General features: G+C 45.8%; 1 protein-coding gene across 1 annotated transcript in view; it reads left to right on the forward strand.

The window, feature by feature from the left end:
• The window catches only part of LOC120053241 (C-Jun-amino-terminal kinase-interacting protein 2-like), a 29,432-nt gene extending 12,478 nt beyond the window's left edge, over positions 1-16,954 (forward strand). The window contains exons 2-15 of the mRNA XM_039000387.1: positions 3,426-3,531; positions 7,632-7,941; positions 8,139-8,312; positions 8,694-9,568; positions 9,743-10,730; positions 10,827-10,935; positions 11,177-11,385; positions 12,058-12,133; positions 12,807-12,979; positions 13,185-13,294; positions 13,412-13,534; positions 14,815-14,885; positions 14,992-15,090; positions 16,882-16,954. Coding sequence (XP_038856315.1) covers positions 3,426-3,531; positions 7,632-7,941; positions 8,139-8,312; positions 8,694-9,568; positions 9,743-10,730; positions 10,827-10,935; positions 11,177-11,385; positions 12,058-12,133; positions 12,807-12,979; positions 13,185-13,294; positions 13,412-13,534; positions 14,815-14,885; positions 14,992-15,090; positions 16,882-16,954 — 3,496 coding nt within the window. The remainder of the gene's footprint in view (positions 1-3,425; positions 3,532-7,631; positions 7,942-8,138; positions 8,313-8,693; positions 9,569-9,742; positions 10,731-10,826; positions 10,936-11,176; positions 11,386-12,057; positions 12,134-12,806; positions 12,980-13,184; positions 13,295-13,411; positions 13,535-14,814; positions 14,886-14,991; positions 15,091-16,881) is intronic.
• Positions 16,955-17,160: the final 206 nt, after the last annotated feature.

The following is a 17,160-nucleotide window of genomic DNA, read 5'->3' on the forward strand; positions in this document are numbered from 1 at the left end:
AATGAACTCCGAAACTATATTAATTTGGGACAGGTTGTTCCCCATCCAGAGCAAGGGGAACAACTACTCCAAGTCTCAGAGCGAGTGACGTTTGAAACGCTATTAGCTCACACCCCGCTAACTAGCTAGCCATTTCACATTGGTTACACCAGCCTAATCTTGGGAGTTGATAGGCTTGAAGTCATAAACAGCGCTGTGCCTCAAGCATTGCTAAGAGCTGCTGGCAAACGAAGGAAAGGGCTGTTTGAATGAATGCATACGAGCCTGCTGCTGCCTACCTACCACCGCTCAGTCAGACTGCTCTATCAAATCATAGACTTAATTATAATAAACACACAGAAATACAAGCCTTTGGTCATTAATATGGTCAAATCCAGAAACGATCATTTTGAAAACAAAACGTTTATTCTTTCAGTGAAATACAGAACCATTCTGTATTTTGTCGAACGGGTTGCAACCCTAAGTCTAAATATTGCTGTTACATTGCACAACCTTCAATGTTATGTAACATTTTGGCTAATTAATTACGGTCTTTGTTAGGAAGGAACACAGTTTGCAACAGCCCAAACTGTTGCATATACCCTGACTCTGCTTGCATTGAACGCAAGAGAAGTGACACAATTTCCCTAGTTAATATTGTCTGCTAGCATGCATTTATCTTAACTAAATATGCAGGTTAAAAAAATATACTGCTGTGTATTGATTTTAATAAAGCCATTGATGTTTATGGTTAGGTACATTTGTGTAACGAATGTGCTTTTTCGTGAATGCGCTTTTGTTAACTTCTTACGGCTGAGATCCCGTTAACGGGATCGACTTGACAACAGCCAGTGAAAGTGCAGGGCGCCAAATTCAAACAAATCTCATAATTAAAATTCATCAAACATACAAGTATTTTACACCATTTTAAAGATACACTTGTTGTTAATCCCACCACAGTGTCCGATTTATTCAAAAAGGCTTTACAACGAAAGCACACCATCTGATTATGTTAGGTCAGTACCTAGTCACAGAAAAACACAGCCATTTTTCCAGCCAAAGAGAGGAGTCACAAAAAACAGAAATAGAGAAAAGGAATCACTAACCTTTGATGATCATCATTAGATGACACTCATAGGACTTCATGTTACACAATACATGTATGTTTTGTTCGATAAAGTTCATATTTATATCCAAAAATCTTAGCGCGTTATTTGCGCGTTATGTTCAGTAATGTTTTGCCTCCAAAACATTCGGTGATTTTGCAGAGAGCCACATCAATTTACAGAAATACTCATAATAAACATTGTTAAAGATACAAGTGTTTTACATGGAACTTTAGATAAACTTCTCCTTAATGCAACCGCTGTGGCAGATTTCAAAAAAACTTTACGGAAAAAGCACACCATGCTATAATCTGAGTCCAGCGCTCAGAGACCAAAACAAGCCATACAGATATCCGCCATGTTGTGGAGTCAACAGAAGTCAGAAATAGCATTATAAATATTCACTTACCTTTGATCTTCATCAGAATGCACTCCCAGGAATCCCAGTTCCACAATAAATGTTTGTTTTGTTTTCGATAACGTCCATAAATTGTCCAAATACCTCCTTTTTGTTTGCGCATTTAGTTCCAAAATCCAAATTGATGACGCGCAGGCCAGACAAATTCAAAAAATTCCATTACAGTTCGTAGAAACATGTCAAACGATGTATAGAATCAAGGATGTTTTTAACATAAATCTTCAATAATGTTTCAACCGGAGAATTCCTTTGTCTGTAGAAATGCGATGGAACGCAGCTAACTCTCACCGGGGCGCGCCTGAGTGGCACTCCTGCCAGACCCATGACTTATTCCCTCATCCTTCACAGTAGAAGCAGCAAACAAGGTTCTGAAGACTGTTGACATCTAGTGGACGCCCTAGGAAGTGCAATATGACCCCATAGACACTGTATATTGGATAGGCAAGCCTACAAACCTCAGATTTCCCACTTCCTGGTTGGATTTTCCCCAGGTTTTTGCCTGGCATTTAAGTTCTGTTATACTCACAGACATCATTCAAACAGTTTTAGAAACTTCAGAGTGTTTTCTATCCAATACTAATAATATGCATATCTTAGCTTCTGGGCCTGAGTAGCAGGCAGTTTACTCTGGGCACCTTATTCATCCAAGCTACTCAATACCACCCCCAGCCATAAGAAGTTAAATCATCACCCGTTTGGCAAAGTTGAAGTAGGCTGTGATTTGATAAATTAACAGGCACTGCATTGATTATATGCAACGCAGGACAAGCTAGTTAAACTAGTAATATCAACCATGTGTACTGTAGTTAACTAGTGGTTATGTGAAGATTGATTTGTTTTTTTATAAGATAAGTTTAATGCTAGCTAGCAACTTACCTTGGCTCATTGCCACCACAAGGTCCTTTTGACGCTGCAATCGCGTAACAGGTGGTCAGCCTGCCATGCAGTTTCCTCGTGGATTGCAATGTAATCGGCCACAATCGGCATCCAAAAAGGCAGATTACCGATTGTTATGAAATTGGACCTAATTAATCAGCCATGCCGATTTAACCGGTCTACCTCTAGACCGTACGTACATATCCCAACCAGAAGCTATGGATTACAGGCAACAACCCCACCGAGCTTTCAAGGAGCAAGACACTAATCCGGACGCTTATAAGAAATCCCGCTATGCATTTACACAAACCATCAAATAGGCAAAGCTTCAATACAGGACTAAGATTGAATTCTACTACACTGGCTCTGACGTTCGTCGGATGTGGCAGGGCTTGAAAACTATTACGGACTATGATTCCAACACCATCCTTAAGTTTGCTGACGTCACAACAGAGGTAGGCCTGATCACCTACAATGATGAGACACCCTATAGGGAGGTCAGAGACCTGGCAGTGTGGTGCTAGGACAGCAACCTCTCCTTCAATGTGAGCAAGACAATGGAGCTGATCGTGGACCATAGGAAAAGGAGGGCCAAACAGGCCACCATTAACATCGACGGGGCTGAAGTGGAGCGGGTCGAGAGTTTCAAGTTCCTTGGTGTCCACATCACCATCTAACTAACATGGTCCAAATACACCAAGACAGTTGTGAAGAGGGCACAACATAATAAAATAATAAATAATGTCTGAACTCTGTCTGCTTAGAAATCAAAGCAAAATATGGAGGATGTGTGAGTTCTAGTGTCTGGTGAGTGAGGCACAGACCCAAATAGAGTGACACGCCATATCTCAGAGCAGTCGTCCCCAGGGTCGGACCACTCTGTGTGGGAATCACTCAGAGATGCTCACCTCTGAAGGGTGGTGGTCAAGTACATGAGGACTGGAGGTGAAATCACAAATGTGTGTGTTTGTTTGTAGATGTAGGTGTGTGTAGGTGTGTGCGTGTACTATGTGTAAGTATTAACGTTCTCCCTCCTGTTCTTCCAGGCCTGCCCATGACATCAGTCTGGAGGAGTTTGATGATGAGGATCTGTCTGAAATCACAGATGACTGTGGAATAGGACTCAACTACGACTCTGATCCATACGAGAAGGTGGAACACACACATGCATGCACACACATACACAAACACACAGGCACATACATACATCAATGTAATGTAGTGAAACAGCATGTCTGTAATTAGTATAATTTTCTGGGGGCTATTCTGCTCTCATCATTAAATAGATTAGCTTGCAGACGGCTTCAAACTACTGCTGTGTAAACTAAAAGCTCCTCCTATAGTACAGATAGAAAAAAAATGTCTTCCTACAAATTTGAAGCAAAGCAACTTGGCTGTCAGTCTGTTTGGGTTTCTTTGTGTGGCTGTGTGAGTCTCTGCCAACACATGGTGCTTAGGGCTTTGATTGACAATTGCTGTGGGTGACAGCAAGCAGAGTGAGAGAGAGAAAGATTGAATATGAGAGAGAGGGAGTGATAGACTCCCCGGTATAGCCATTGGAGGTGATAACTGCCAATTTGTGTGTTACTCGGCTCATCTCTTATATAAGCGGCAGTGTAACTTGCTGTTAATACCTGTGTTACTAGAGCTCATTACATTAGTGACCTTATACTAAGCTCAGCCCTGCCCTATCATTTCCATCCTATCAACATCAGTTCCAGCATCAGAGCAGAATACGAATGGTACTGTAATGTACAACTCAAATCCCCTCTTAGTGACCGAGCTCTGGAGATAATCCACAGACCTGTACTACTGGAGAAGCACTGGGTCTGCTTCCTCTCTATATCTCTGTTTCCCTCTTTAATTATTTATCTGTCACCCCTTTCTCTCATTCTCTATCTCTCTCCCCATTTTCACTCTCCCTCCCCCCTCTCTCTCCTGAGGGATGTGAATGTTTTATGTGTGTGGCTTTGAGCCATAGCTGCAGAAAAGGGTGAATAACCCAGTGCAGTTTGCTGCTATGCAGAGACAGTCCTCCCGCATCATTCCTTTCCACCTTTTCTCCTCCCTCTCTCTCCCCTCTCCCCTGACTGCTCATTCCTTCCCTAACTGCTTTGCAGAGCTCCGTTCAGAGAGATCCTACCTTAAACCCCCTCCTTTCTTCCTCAATTCCTCCTCTTCCCCAAAGCAGAGAGAGATGTTTTTGCTTCTGCCTCATTAATCCCACAACAACAGAAAACTGGGAAATTGAGTTATATTTTTTCAGTCACATGCAAAGTTCTTTCTACAAAGCAATTTGTCAGTGTGTAGAGACGACCCGGGCCTACAACCTCAGAAAGCAAAGCTTTTATCCTTGCAGTCTGAGATGTCATATTTCAAACGCAGATCACCCAATGGAACGAACAGGCCCTGACTGCTCAGTCCACAGATGTGTGGGTGTATGCCAGAGACAGTGTCACTCTTTGTTATGTTGCATCATCAAACCCACCCCCACCAAGTCGCCCAGCCACAAAGGAACTAATCCTGCTGACATCGGACTGACACTCTGGATTAAGAACAGAGCTGGAGAGTGTTGTGTGTGTGTGTGTGTGTGTGTGTGTGTGCATGTATGTGTTTGTTTTATGTATTTGATTGGGTGATTGTCATCAGCCCATTAAGCCTCTATCACGTAGTTAAATGGTTTCTGTTTGTTTACACATGTACCTGTATGTGTGTGATAAAGCACTGAAATAATTTTGTGGAGGGTTCTTTTAACACTTTCTTTGATCTTCAAGGCTGACAACCAATCAGAAAAGTGGGATTATCCTTCTGCCCAATCCCCATCTCTGATTAATGACCATTCATTGGTGGTTCCAAACTTCTTCCATTTAAGAATGATGGAGGCCACTATGTTCTTGGAGACCTTCAATGCTGCAGAAATGTTGTTTGTATCCTTCCCCAGATCTGTGCCTCGACACAATCCTGTCTCAGAGCCCTACAGACAATTCCTTCAACCTCATGGCTTGGTTTTTGCTCTGACATGCACTGTCAACTATGGGACCTTATGTGTGCCTTTCCAAATCATGTCCAATCAATTGAATTTACCACACGTTGTAAAAACATCAAGGATGATATGGAAACAAGATGCACCTGAGCTCAATTTCGAGTCTCATAGCAAAGGGTCTGAATAGTTATGTAAATAAGCTATTTCCATTTTTTTTTTTTCATTCATTTTAGAATAAGGCTGTAGCGTAACAAAATGTGGAAAAAGTCAAGGGGTCTGAACACTTTCCGACTGCATTGTATAATTAGGGCGTGGAGAGGAGCCATTAGTGTTATTAATCAATCACTAAATGCTATTGATAAACCAGGACCAATCAATATTAATCTATCTGTTTTTGGATTAACATGGATGTATTAGGAATATGTATGTTTGGTCTCCTGTTGTTGGATGTACAGTATATACTAGTAGAATGTAATGAACCGATAGTGTTCTGTGTTTGTGACACATTATCACATTAACAAACAGTACAGCAACATTTTCTCCCTCCTATCAATTTAATTCCTCTGGATATAATGGCGCTGGCTCCTATCGTTGAGACCGGGAGAGAGGGGAAACTCATTGTCAGCAGAAGGGTTGTGCTTCCGCCAGGCTGGCTGCCTGGCCTGTAGAAGGGAGGGAATGTCAGCTCTGTCTGGACCCACATGGTGGGATGTCCTTGGGTACTTGAGAACTGGGGATTGATCCACAAACACTCATATTTATAGCTGTCCACTATCACCACTGCCACCAAGGAGCAGAATGTAGTCATTACATTCTTATTTATCTGGTGATGTTTAACTGTAGATAAATGATGTCACATGTCAATGTTTAAATGTCCACTATGGCGTAATACTGTTATGAGTACATTACAATATCATTAATACACTACCAATACACAAAACTATCAGTATGACTATAAGATTAATAGATCTACAAATGTGATCACACACAAAAAAAAATGTAATACTAATGAAAAGCAATCGATCAACCCCCATAAAAGAAGTGAAATGTCTCTTGTACAATAGGCTTTGTCATTTGACTTTCTCTGAGAAACTGTGCTGTACATGTATCTTCTAGATTTCCCCTGGGTTATAGATTGATGGTTGATTTTAGTTTCTCTGGTGTTAAGGTTTAGCAGGCGTTAGCAGTCCTGTGTGAAGGGGACAAGAAGGTGGGCTTTGATGCTGAGAGAGAGAGAGGAGGGAAAGAGACCGATGAGGAAAGTGCTGTGCTGTTCAAATGCAAAGTGGATAGCTAGAATATATTCAATCCAGTGTTCTTCCTGTCAAAAGCAATATAGTGTTGTGTTGATTGTAGTGAGTGATGTAACAACTTGTCTATTCACATTGTAGCGACTATGACAATAAATAAAGATATCATCTATAATTATTGCCACCAACTAGTCACTTGGAGACTGTGATTAGGGTTCCCGGGTGGCGCAGCGGTCTAAGGCACTGCATCTCAGAGCTTGATGTGTCACTACAGACACCCTGGTTTGATTCCAGGCTGTATCACAACTGGCTGTGATTGGGAGTCCCATAGGGCGGCACACAATAGGCCCAGTGTTGTCTGGGTTTGGCCGGTGTAGGCTGTCATTGTAAATAAGAATTTGTTCTTAACTGACTTGCCTTGTTAAATAAAAGGTAAAAAAAATAAAAAATACTGAACGGTACAGGGACTATTTCCATACTTTTTGCATGTACAAAGATATACAGTACAAAGATGTGCTGAGTGCTTTTAGCCTGGACAAAAGCATGCATGCAAATGCGCGCACACACACATCTGAATCTAATTTAAATTTAATTTTACTGTAAAACAGCTGAAACCTGAGAGGCATCATCAATCCACTTTGCTCTCTCTCTCTCTCTCTCACTCTCTCTCCTTCTAGACTTTGGAGCAGAGTGGACAAGTCACCTGAGCCCCAGCCTACTGCAGTGCTTTGATGTGTGTTTGTGTGCTGATGGGATACTGCAGTGTTATATTCTTCTTGTAGGCTGCTCTGGGTTTAACTGTCCCACAGCTCTCTGAAAACTATTGTATATGAGCCCAGGAAGGTGACTCTGGGGTTGTTGCTTTTGTTCATACTAGCATTTGAGAATTGCTGACAGCATTGCATTTTAGCTGCTCACAATGTTAAAATATTGTTAAAGCAATCTCTGCCATACCACCAGTTACTCATTCTCTCTCCCCCTCCCTTCATATCCTCCCTCTCGCTCTCTCTCTCTGTCAGGACTGTCTGATTCTGGAGAAGAGCGATATTCACCACCAGGTCTGCTCCTTCCAGGATGACTTCCAGGAGTTTGAGATGATCGATGACGAGGATGAGGAAGATGAGGATGAAGAGGTGGACCCTGACGCTCCACCCTCCCCCTCCGCTTCCCTTCCTCCTTCCCCTACCCTGGGCACGCTGAAGAGCCGGCCCACCACCCTTAACCTCACCACCACTCTCTCTCTCTCTCAGGACTCATTGAACAACAACAGCAGTCTTTCTCCAAAGAAGGGCAGCTGGCAGCACTCTCTACGCAAGCCCACCTCACAAGGTGAATACTGTGCTGTCTTATTACTTACCAATAATAAACCACTGCCAACACCTAGCAGCTTATTTCCACTCAAATACCCTAGCTTTCTAAGGAAAACGTTTTCTACAAATGTTTGTATGATAATTTATCTACCTAGTATTGTCTATTGATGCTGTGTCTTTAAATGTTACTGTAAGCTGTTGTCCTTTTGCGTGCAGGCCGTCTGTCTCCAGCCCACTCTTGTCTGGAAGATGGGAGCCACGTGACAGGCCAGTGCCCTTCCCAAACAGCCCCCCAGGCCCCAGCGTCCCAGAGCAAAGGTACCCCCTCCAAACAGGCAGGGGATGGTGGCCACCCCCAGTCCCCTCGCAGGCCCCTCTGCGACATGGATGGCAACAGATGGGAGAGACCCGAATATAATAGCAAACAAAATGGCCGCACATCAGAAGTCATCCCCCATAAACATCTAGTGACGTGATGTAAAATTGTAGTCGTCCTGTCCTCACTGGCCAGAGCTATAGATATAGACTGTGTTTGGGCCCAACACAGAGGATAGTTTAGATAGGTCTGTTTATCTACTGCTCCCATCACTGCCATCCCTACTCTGGTGACTTCTGGTTTAAAGTGGCTATTGCAATAATGTTCTCATGATCAATTCTAATCTCTTTTCTTCTCTGCATTCTCATCTCCCTCAACCTCTATCATCTCTCTTCATTTTATCTCCACTTGTTCTCTTCTCTCTCTATCCCCTATCCTCTCCCTCTCTCCATCAGGCTCCTTCGGTCAACACAAGTCTCACCTGGGCTCTGACGAGGTCATTAACTCCTCAGCCGACCACGAGGTCGACCACGACCTCAACAACGCTGACCACAACCACAAAAGTTCACGGTCCTGCATGTCCACCCAGCGACGTCCCACCGACACCTACACGGTCAATACTAAGTCAGGCCTGGACCTGGAACTGGAAAACGACCCAGACGGGACCAGCCGATGCCTGTCCTCCACTGCTCCCATTGGGGGAAATGACGGAGCTGACACCCCTCTGTCAGGTGAGGAGCTGGAGAAAGATTTTGACGTAGAGTTCATGTGTAAGGAGACCTATGACATGGCATGTAAGGAGAACCAGAGCTCAGTCTACGTTGAGTTCCCCTCCATCGAGCCCTGTGAGCTGGCTTCTTTCTCCAGCTATATGCCATCAAGCCGCTCCGATGTTCTCGACCAATCCAGAAGCACTGACCAGAGCGAGCTTCCAGCTACAGCCAATGAGGCGGCCAATGACTCCACCTCTCCGTCCTCGGACCCTGGCATCGCTGACATGAACGCCAAGCGGTGCTACGCTACCTCAGACCAAGAGCATGACCTGAGCTCTCCCGGGTCAGAATCAGACATTGAGGGGGAGCTGGAGGCAGCGTTTGCCTGCGGAGGACCCCTGGTCTCCAATATGATCTCCTCCATCTCAGAGACAGAGCTGGATATGACCAGTGATGACAGTAGTAGTGGACGCTCCTCCCACCTCACCAACTCCATCGAGGAGGCCAGCTCACCCACCTCCGACCAGGAACTGGGCCCTGACAACGAGTTAGAACAGGACAGCAGCATTGTGGGAATGAAGGTATCGCTCCTCCTTGGCCACCCAGACCCCATCAAAGTGGGCTCACCCTTACCTTCACCACTACCCTCCCCCAGCCTAGCCACCCCCCCCCCTGCTGACTCCCCCATCCTGCCCCCAGAGCCCTATGATGACGGCCAGGCTCTGATGGGCCTACAGAGTGTAGATGATTATGATGAATTGCCCTATGAGCACCAGCCTGACCCAGATGAGGCCCTGCCCACACCCCCGCGCTGTGAGGACAGAATCTCCAAACAGATGGTACTCCAGATAGAACCCGACCACAGCCTGGAGAGCTTCAAACGCTCCTTCTACCTGCCAGTGGGACCCAGACTTATACCCACTCACGCTGACGACTACGACGTTAACAGTGAGGGAGAGTCCGAGTCGGAGAGCGAGGACGAGCTGAGCGAGAATTCAGACTCACCCTGGTTGCTTAACAACCTGGTGAACAAGATGATCTTGGAGGGGTCTTATCCAATTAGCTGTCCCGAGGACTGTTTCAAGAGGTCAGTGTCCGTCTCGGACACCATCTCACCTTCCTCAGACATCGAGCCAGACACGTTCACCGACGCTGCGGGTGAAAAAATGCTGAAATCTGGGACGAAGGAATCGAAGGATAAAAAAGGTAAGGGTCTGAGGAAGGAGTGGAAGGAGAGAGAGAAGATGGAGAAGAGTGCAGAGCTGCCCAAATGGAATACAGGGAAAGCCAACGATCGATTTGGCCCCTGTCTGTACAAGAGCAATCCCACAGCTGACACCATCAGACCGGTGATCGTGGAGCGTTATGGCAACAGGGTATCCACAGACAACAATCACACTCAGGACTCTGAGAAAGAAATCACCAGCCCTAAATCAGGCAAAAACACCAAGAGGAAGGATGAAAAAGAGGATGATGATGATACTGTGGAGCCCAATAACGACCTGATGATGCTGGAGGAGAGGAAGGAGCTGGACCCTCCCAGTCTGAGTGAGAGCGTGGCGATTGACAAGGACGAGGGCCGCGAGACAGAGGCCAAGCCCACCGGACGTTCTACGGCCTCCCTGGAACGCATCACCACGGTCAAACACAGCATGACCCTGGACATCCCCACAGCCCAGACCAACCGATGCTTCAGCCTCACCTACTCCACTGACAACGATGAGGAAGAGGGAGACTCCTCCCCGTTCCTGAGCTGCCTGAGGAAGCAGTCATCCTACGGTGGCAGCCACCAGTACCTGGATAGCTCTCCGCCCATCGACGAGAGCGTTCGAGACCTAACCCTGTTGGAGCAGGAAGGCACCCTGTGTGAGAGAGACCTCCCTCTGCGGTCCCAGCCGGATGACGACGGTCTGGCATACGACTCTATGAAGTACACTCTGGTGGTGGATGAGAACACTACACTGGAGCTGGTCAGCCTCAGGAGGTACTTACTTGGAGAAAGGGCCCACCTTTATTGTGGAAGGGTTTAGTTGAATTTTATTCTATTGGCAATTTAAAAGTAATTTACATCAAGTTGTTTAATTACTCCTGTTTAGTCAGTGCTGTCACAACAGTCCCAAGCTGATTTATCAGGAGTCAACTTTATAGGGCATTATGGATGCTTTTATATTGTCTTCTTCTATTAAGCTATTATGACTAACCTGTGTGAACCGTGCCCTTCCCAGATGTACCTCTGTGCTGAGTGATGACAGTGAGCTGTCTACACTGTGTGATGATGACCCTCTGGGGATGGGGGAGGTGGGGTACTTCCGGGGGAACGGAGGGGTGCGGCCAGAACTCCTCAGCTCGTCAGAAGACTCCTCACCTGAGGCTGACATGCACTTCTCCAAGAAGTTCCTCAACGTGTTTGTCAACAGCACCTCACGATCCTCTAGTAAGTAGCCTACACTTAAAAATACCGGTTCCAGTTGGAACCAAATAAGGTTATTCAGAGTGATGCCATAGGGGAACCATTTTAAGTTCTTTGAACAAACTTTAAATGGGATGGTTCTTTGAAGACCCATAAAAAAATCAAGAGCGCCAAATAACCATTTTTCATTCCAAAAGGAACCATCATAAAAGGTTCTACAAAAATACGTTCTGGTTCTTTGTGGAACTGCATTGATAAAGGTTTTATTTTGGGTGTTTTTTTAACGCTGTAGGGTGTTGAGGCTTATTTGCATATTTCACGTATGCCTTTTGAGTACATTTTTGAGTTATCAGTACCACCCATGACTGTGCTAACTAGTGACTGAGACATGGTTGTTGTATTCATTCTTATTCAGGCCTGTACACGTTAGATCCCAACTGAATATGTCTCATTTACTGAATCCAGAGTGTCCATGTTAGCTCTCCCAAGCTGTAGCATGATAGAAGATCACTGAAGGATCGGCAACATAATTAAGGACCTATTACAAACGGAAAGAAGAATTTCATCATAATGGGTTATTTTGACAGATGCGGTTATAATTCATTTAGATGTTATTCAGAGAGGTTCTATGGGTTATATTAATGTCCCTACCAACGTGTGTATCAGTGATCTCACTGTTTGTGTGTACCTGTGCAGGTACAGAGTCATTTGGGCTGTTCTCCTGTACCATCAACGGAGAGGAGAGGGACCAGACACACAGGGCTGTATACAGGTGAGTCATAGCATTCATAACATAATTTACAGACATACCGTTGTATATAAACAGAGAGCAACACAACAAGCAATCTGAAATCATGATCAGAGAAAAACCTGTAAATATCATTTCAAGAGAGCATGTTATAATCTCTTATCTGTTTGACTCTTTGTTCTTAGTCCCACACATGCACTATGGATTGTAGGTGATATGGGATAAAGGATGGTTGTGTGCAGTAGGAGACGTGACTCTGGTGAATCACTAGTGGTCTGGAGAGAGGGAGGGAGGGAAGAAGAGATGGAGAGAGGAAAGTAGAGAGTGAGAGGGGGGCAGGTGTCATGGCCCTAGTGAAATTGCAGGGGGAACAGCTATACACACACCAGCCTGCCACCACCTGGGCCTCAGTGTGTGTGTGCTCACTGTTTCCCCTTTCCTCAGTAACTGAATAATTCCTCTCTCCCTAACCTTTATAAACCTAAATCATTCAGCACTTCCCCTCCCCCTTCCCTTTCACCCCTTCCTACTGCCCTCCCTCTTCTCTCCCCTCCTCCCTCTATCCCTAAATGTGTCTCTGCTGTTTCTTCAGCTAACAGCCTCTCCTTGGGGAGTCACCTGATACCCAGACAGATGCTGCTTCCTCCTCACTAAAACCAAGTAATGTGTGTGTATCTATACCCTCTGCCTCCTACAGGTTTATCCCTAGACATGTGGATGAGTTGGAGCTGGATGTGGACGACCCTCTGTATGTCGAGGAGGAGGAGGATGACTACTGGTACAGAGGCTACAACATGCGGACGGGAGAGATGGGGATATTCCCTGCCTTCTATGCCCATGAGGTCATAGGGCAGTTCAAGGAGATAATGGGTGAGTGATAGAGAGACATAAACCTTACGTTCATGTCTGGTAGGAGCACAGTTCTACTGGAAAGTTGACATACTCTGTATAGAAAGTGAAGTGTTGACTGTATGTCATCACTGGAGACACATAACCTGAATGTCACTAAGATAAAATAGACAGTACATAAATGCATCCAGTCTGATGTCACCTCCTGTGTGTGTACTTCCGGTAGGAGTGAAGAGGAACCCAGCCTGGATGGACAGTTTCAGCGTTCAGTTCCTGGGTTCTGTGGAGGTGCCCTATCACCAAGGCAATGGTATCCTCTGTGCCGCCATGCAGAAGGTAAACAGGAAATGCACCACTCTGGATTGGGTAAACGAACAGGTCATAGAGTGCTCAATACTGTGAGACAGTGTTCAATTAACAAAGTTGATCTGTATTGAACTCTCTCTTTGTCAGATTGCGATAGCGCGGAAGCGGACGGTCCATGTGAGACCCCCCTCTCTGTGTGAGCTGGAGATTAGTTTACAAGGGGTTAAACTGGTGATGAGCCTGGAGGACGAATATGACACTTTGGATGAGGTGAGGGATGGAGGGAGGAGAGATGGGGAGGTGTAAGTGAGGGGCGCATGGGAAGGGGGGGTGAGGGTAAGGGACGAGTGTAAACTGGGACATATATTTTTTGGGCAGAGTCTCTTAAGTGACTGTAGTGCAATAAAAAGGATGCTGAAACTACCACATAATATGAGCATCTCTCTCCCCCCCTCCCTTTCTCTCCCCCCCCCTCCCTTTCTCTTTCTCTCTCCCCCCTCCCTTTCCCTTTCTCTCCCCCCCCCTCCCTTTCTCTTTCTCTCCCCCCCCCTCCCTTTCTCTTTCTCTCTCCCCCCTCCCTTTCTCTTTCTCTCTCCCCCCTCCCTTTCTCTTTCTCTCTCCCCCCCTCCCTTTCTCTTTCTCTCTCCCCCCCTCCCTTTCTCCCTCTCTCTCTCCCCCCTCCCTTCTTTCTCTCTCTCTCTCTCCCCCCTCCCTTCTTTCTCCCTCTCTCTCTCCCCCTCCCTCCCTTTCTCCCTCTCTCTCTCTCTCTCTCTCTCTCTCTCTCTCCCCCTCCCTCCCTTTCTCTCTCTCTCTCGCTCTCTCTCTCTCTCTCTCTCTCCCCCTCCCTCCCTTTCTCTCTCTCTCTCTCTCTCTCTCTCTCTCTCTCCCCCTCCTCCCTTTCTCTCTCTCTCTCTCTCTCTCCCCCTCCCTCCCTTTCTCTCTCTCTCTCTCTCTCTCTCTCTCCCCCTCCCTCCCTTTCTCTCTCTCTCTCTCTCTCTCTCTCTCTCTCTCTCTCTCTCTCTCTCTCCCCCTCCCTCCCTTTCTCTCTCTCTCTCTCTCTCCCCCTCCCTCCCTTTCTCTCTCTCTCTCCCCCTCCCTCCCTTTCTCCCCCCCTTTCTCTCATCCTTTCTCTTTCTCTCCCCCGTCCCTCCCTTTCTCTCTCTCTCTCTCTCTCTCCCCCTCCCTCCCTTTCTCTCTCTCTCTCTCTCTCTCCCCCTCCCTCCCTTTCTCTCTCTCTCTCTCTCTCTCCCCCTCCCTCCCTTTCTCTCTCTCTCTCTCTCTCTCTCCCCCTCCCTCCCTTTCTCTCTCTCTCTCTCTCCCCCTCCCTCCCTTTCTCTCTCTCTCTCTCTCTCCCCCTCCCTCCCTTCCTTTCTCTCTCTCTCTCCCCCTCCCTCCCTTTCTCTCTCTCTCTCTCTCCCTCTCCCCCTCCCTCCCTTTCTCCCTCTCCCCCTCCCTCCCTTTCTCTCTCTCCCCCTCCCTCCCTTTCTCTCTCTCCCCCCTCCCTCCCTTTCTCTCTCTCTCGCTCTCTCCCTCTCTCTCCCTCTCTCCAGTTTGACAGATGTAGTCACTTCTTCCAGATGAAGAACATCTCTTTCTGTGGATGCCATCCCAAAAACAATTGGTATGAAAATTAATGTTGAGGAAACATTTCATTAGACAATAAAACAGCAAAGAATAAAGGTAAAACATTCAACTTTATTCATTTATCCCCCTCTCTCACTCCTCAGCTACTTTGGCTTCATTACTAAACACCCCATGCTGAACAGGTTCGCATGCCACGTCTTTGTCTCCCAGGAGTCAATGCGGCGTGTGGCCGAGAGTGTTGGGTGAGTCACACACAGTACTTCAGTCTCCCTTTCACACACCCATCTCTGCTATAGGACACACTTTGGAGTATGATTCTCAATCCCCTTTAAGCTGTGCATGTAAACCTAGGCATGTAGAGCCTCTCCACAGCACTATTTGTTTTATTGAAGTTGCAGTAAGGCATTGGCTGTGCCCCCGTAGTGATGACCAAAAAATATGCATAATCATGTTTTTCTATACTGAACAAAAATATAAACGCAACATGTTAACTGTGTGTCCCATGTTTCATGAGCTGGAATAAAAGATCACATACGCACAAAAGCGTATTTTTCTCAAAATCTGTGCACAAATGTGTTTATATCCCTGTTTATGAGCATTTCTCCTTTCCCAAGATAATCCATCCACCTGACAGGTGTGGCATATTTAAGAAGCTGATTAAACACCATGGTCATTACACAGGTGCACTTTGTGCTGGGGACAATAAAAAGCCACTCTAAAATGTGCAGTTTTGTCACGTGCAATTGGCATGCTGACTGTAGGAATGTCCACGAGCTGTTGTCAAGGAATTGAATGTTAATTTCTCTACCATAAGCCGCCTCCAACATTGTTTTTGAGAATTTGGCAGTACTCCCAACCGGCTTCACAACCGCAGACCATGTGTAACCACCCCAGCCCAGGACCTCCACTTCCGGCTTCTTCCCCTGCGGGTTCATCTAAGACGAACCACCAACACAGCTGATGAAACTGAGGAGTATTTCTGTCTGTGATGAAGCCCTTTTGTGGGGAAAAACTCATTCTGATTGGCTGGGCCAGTCATGTAAAATCCATAGATTAGGGTTTCATGAATTTATTTAAATTGACTGATTTCCTTAAATTAACTGTAACTCAGTAAAATCATTGAAATTGTTGCATGTTGCATTGTATATTTGTGTTCAGTATACATTAACTAACATATTCCTCTGAACTGTATTTTTTTTGCATAATTTGTTTTTAAGTTATAATTACTTACATGCGTTTCCATCCTAGTATTTTTGTCTGCCATCTTCTTGAAGCAACTTTAGACCCTTGGGTTGCAGTTTTGGGAGTTTTGATAACCACTCGAAAGGAAGTCTGCATGTCAATTTACTTAGTTTGGAGGGCCAACTAGAGTGCTGAAAAGACACTACCCTTCATTCAGTTGAATTGGAAGACCACTCCGACTCAATGTGGCTCGCAGGATAGTGCAAAACAGAGAGGCAGGGCTAAGGGGGGGGGGGGGGTGTATTAGGGTTGAGCCTAACAATGCTTTAGCACTGCTTTATCTCCCAATCTCGGTCATTATTGCTTATATGAAAAACTGTTATACTGTGGTCTGAATAATAATGTTGGAAACCATAGACTACTATACCTATAGTATCAAGCCCTTTAGTTCAGCTGGCATGCTGGAGAGGAGAAGAAAAGTCATTACAAAGTATTGAGTCATTCTCTCAGCCAGAGACAGAGAAAGACAGCTGGGGTTTATAATGTCCGTAGTTCCTGTCCTGTCTTGTCTGAATCAGGCAAATTGGGTTTGAATTATTAAAGATGGCCATGGTTCAAGGTCGACACAGCAAAGCAGAGGGCAGAGCAGGACGGTATGGGCTGGGGAGTCAGGGTTAGTGGACAGAAAGGCTTCAGACATTAATAATGGTATGGGGAAATGTTTACTAAGCTGATGCTCATCTTGGGCTAGAACCATGATGTGAGTCTGGCTGAGACATTATTGCAGGGTGATTTGATTGTGGACATCTGTTTGTTAAGCTACGGCCTTTGTTCTCTGTCTTGCTCTCTAGACGGGCTTTCCAGGAGTATTACCAGGAGCACCTGGAGTACGCCTGCCCCACCGAAGACATCTACCTGGAGTAGAGCAGGCAGGAAGTAGGAAGTGTTGCCATGACAACCATCTCCTCTTCTTCTTGCTGCTGCTTGTGTAGGTTCATCAATCTCACCACCAGAGGGTACTGGTGGCTCTTCTTTCCGTTGTAAAACACTCCATATATACAGTATCCCTCTAAAACTGGAATGTTAATTTCCGTTCTACAGTATGCGACGTGTTTAATTTATTGACTTAT

Source organism: Salvelinus namaycush, chromosome 9 (assembly GCF_016432855.1).
Source record: "Salvelinus namaycush isolate Seneca chromosome 9, SaNama_1.0, whole genome shotgun sequence".
NCBI lineage: Eukaryota > Metazoa > Chordata > Actinopteri > Salmoniformes > Salmonidae > Salvelinus > Salvelinus namaycush.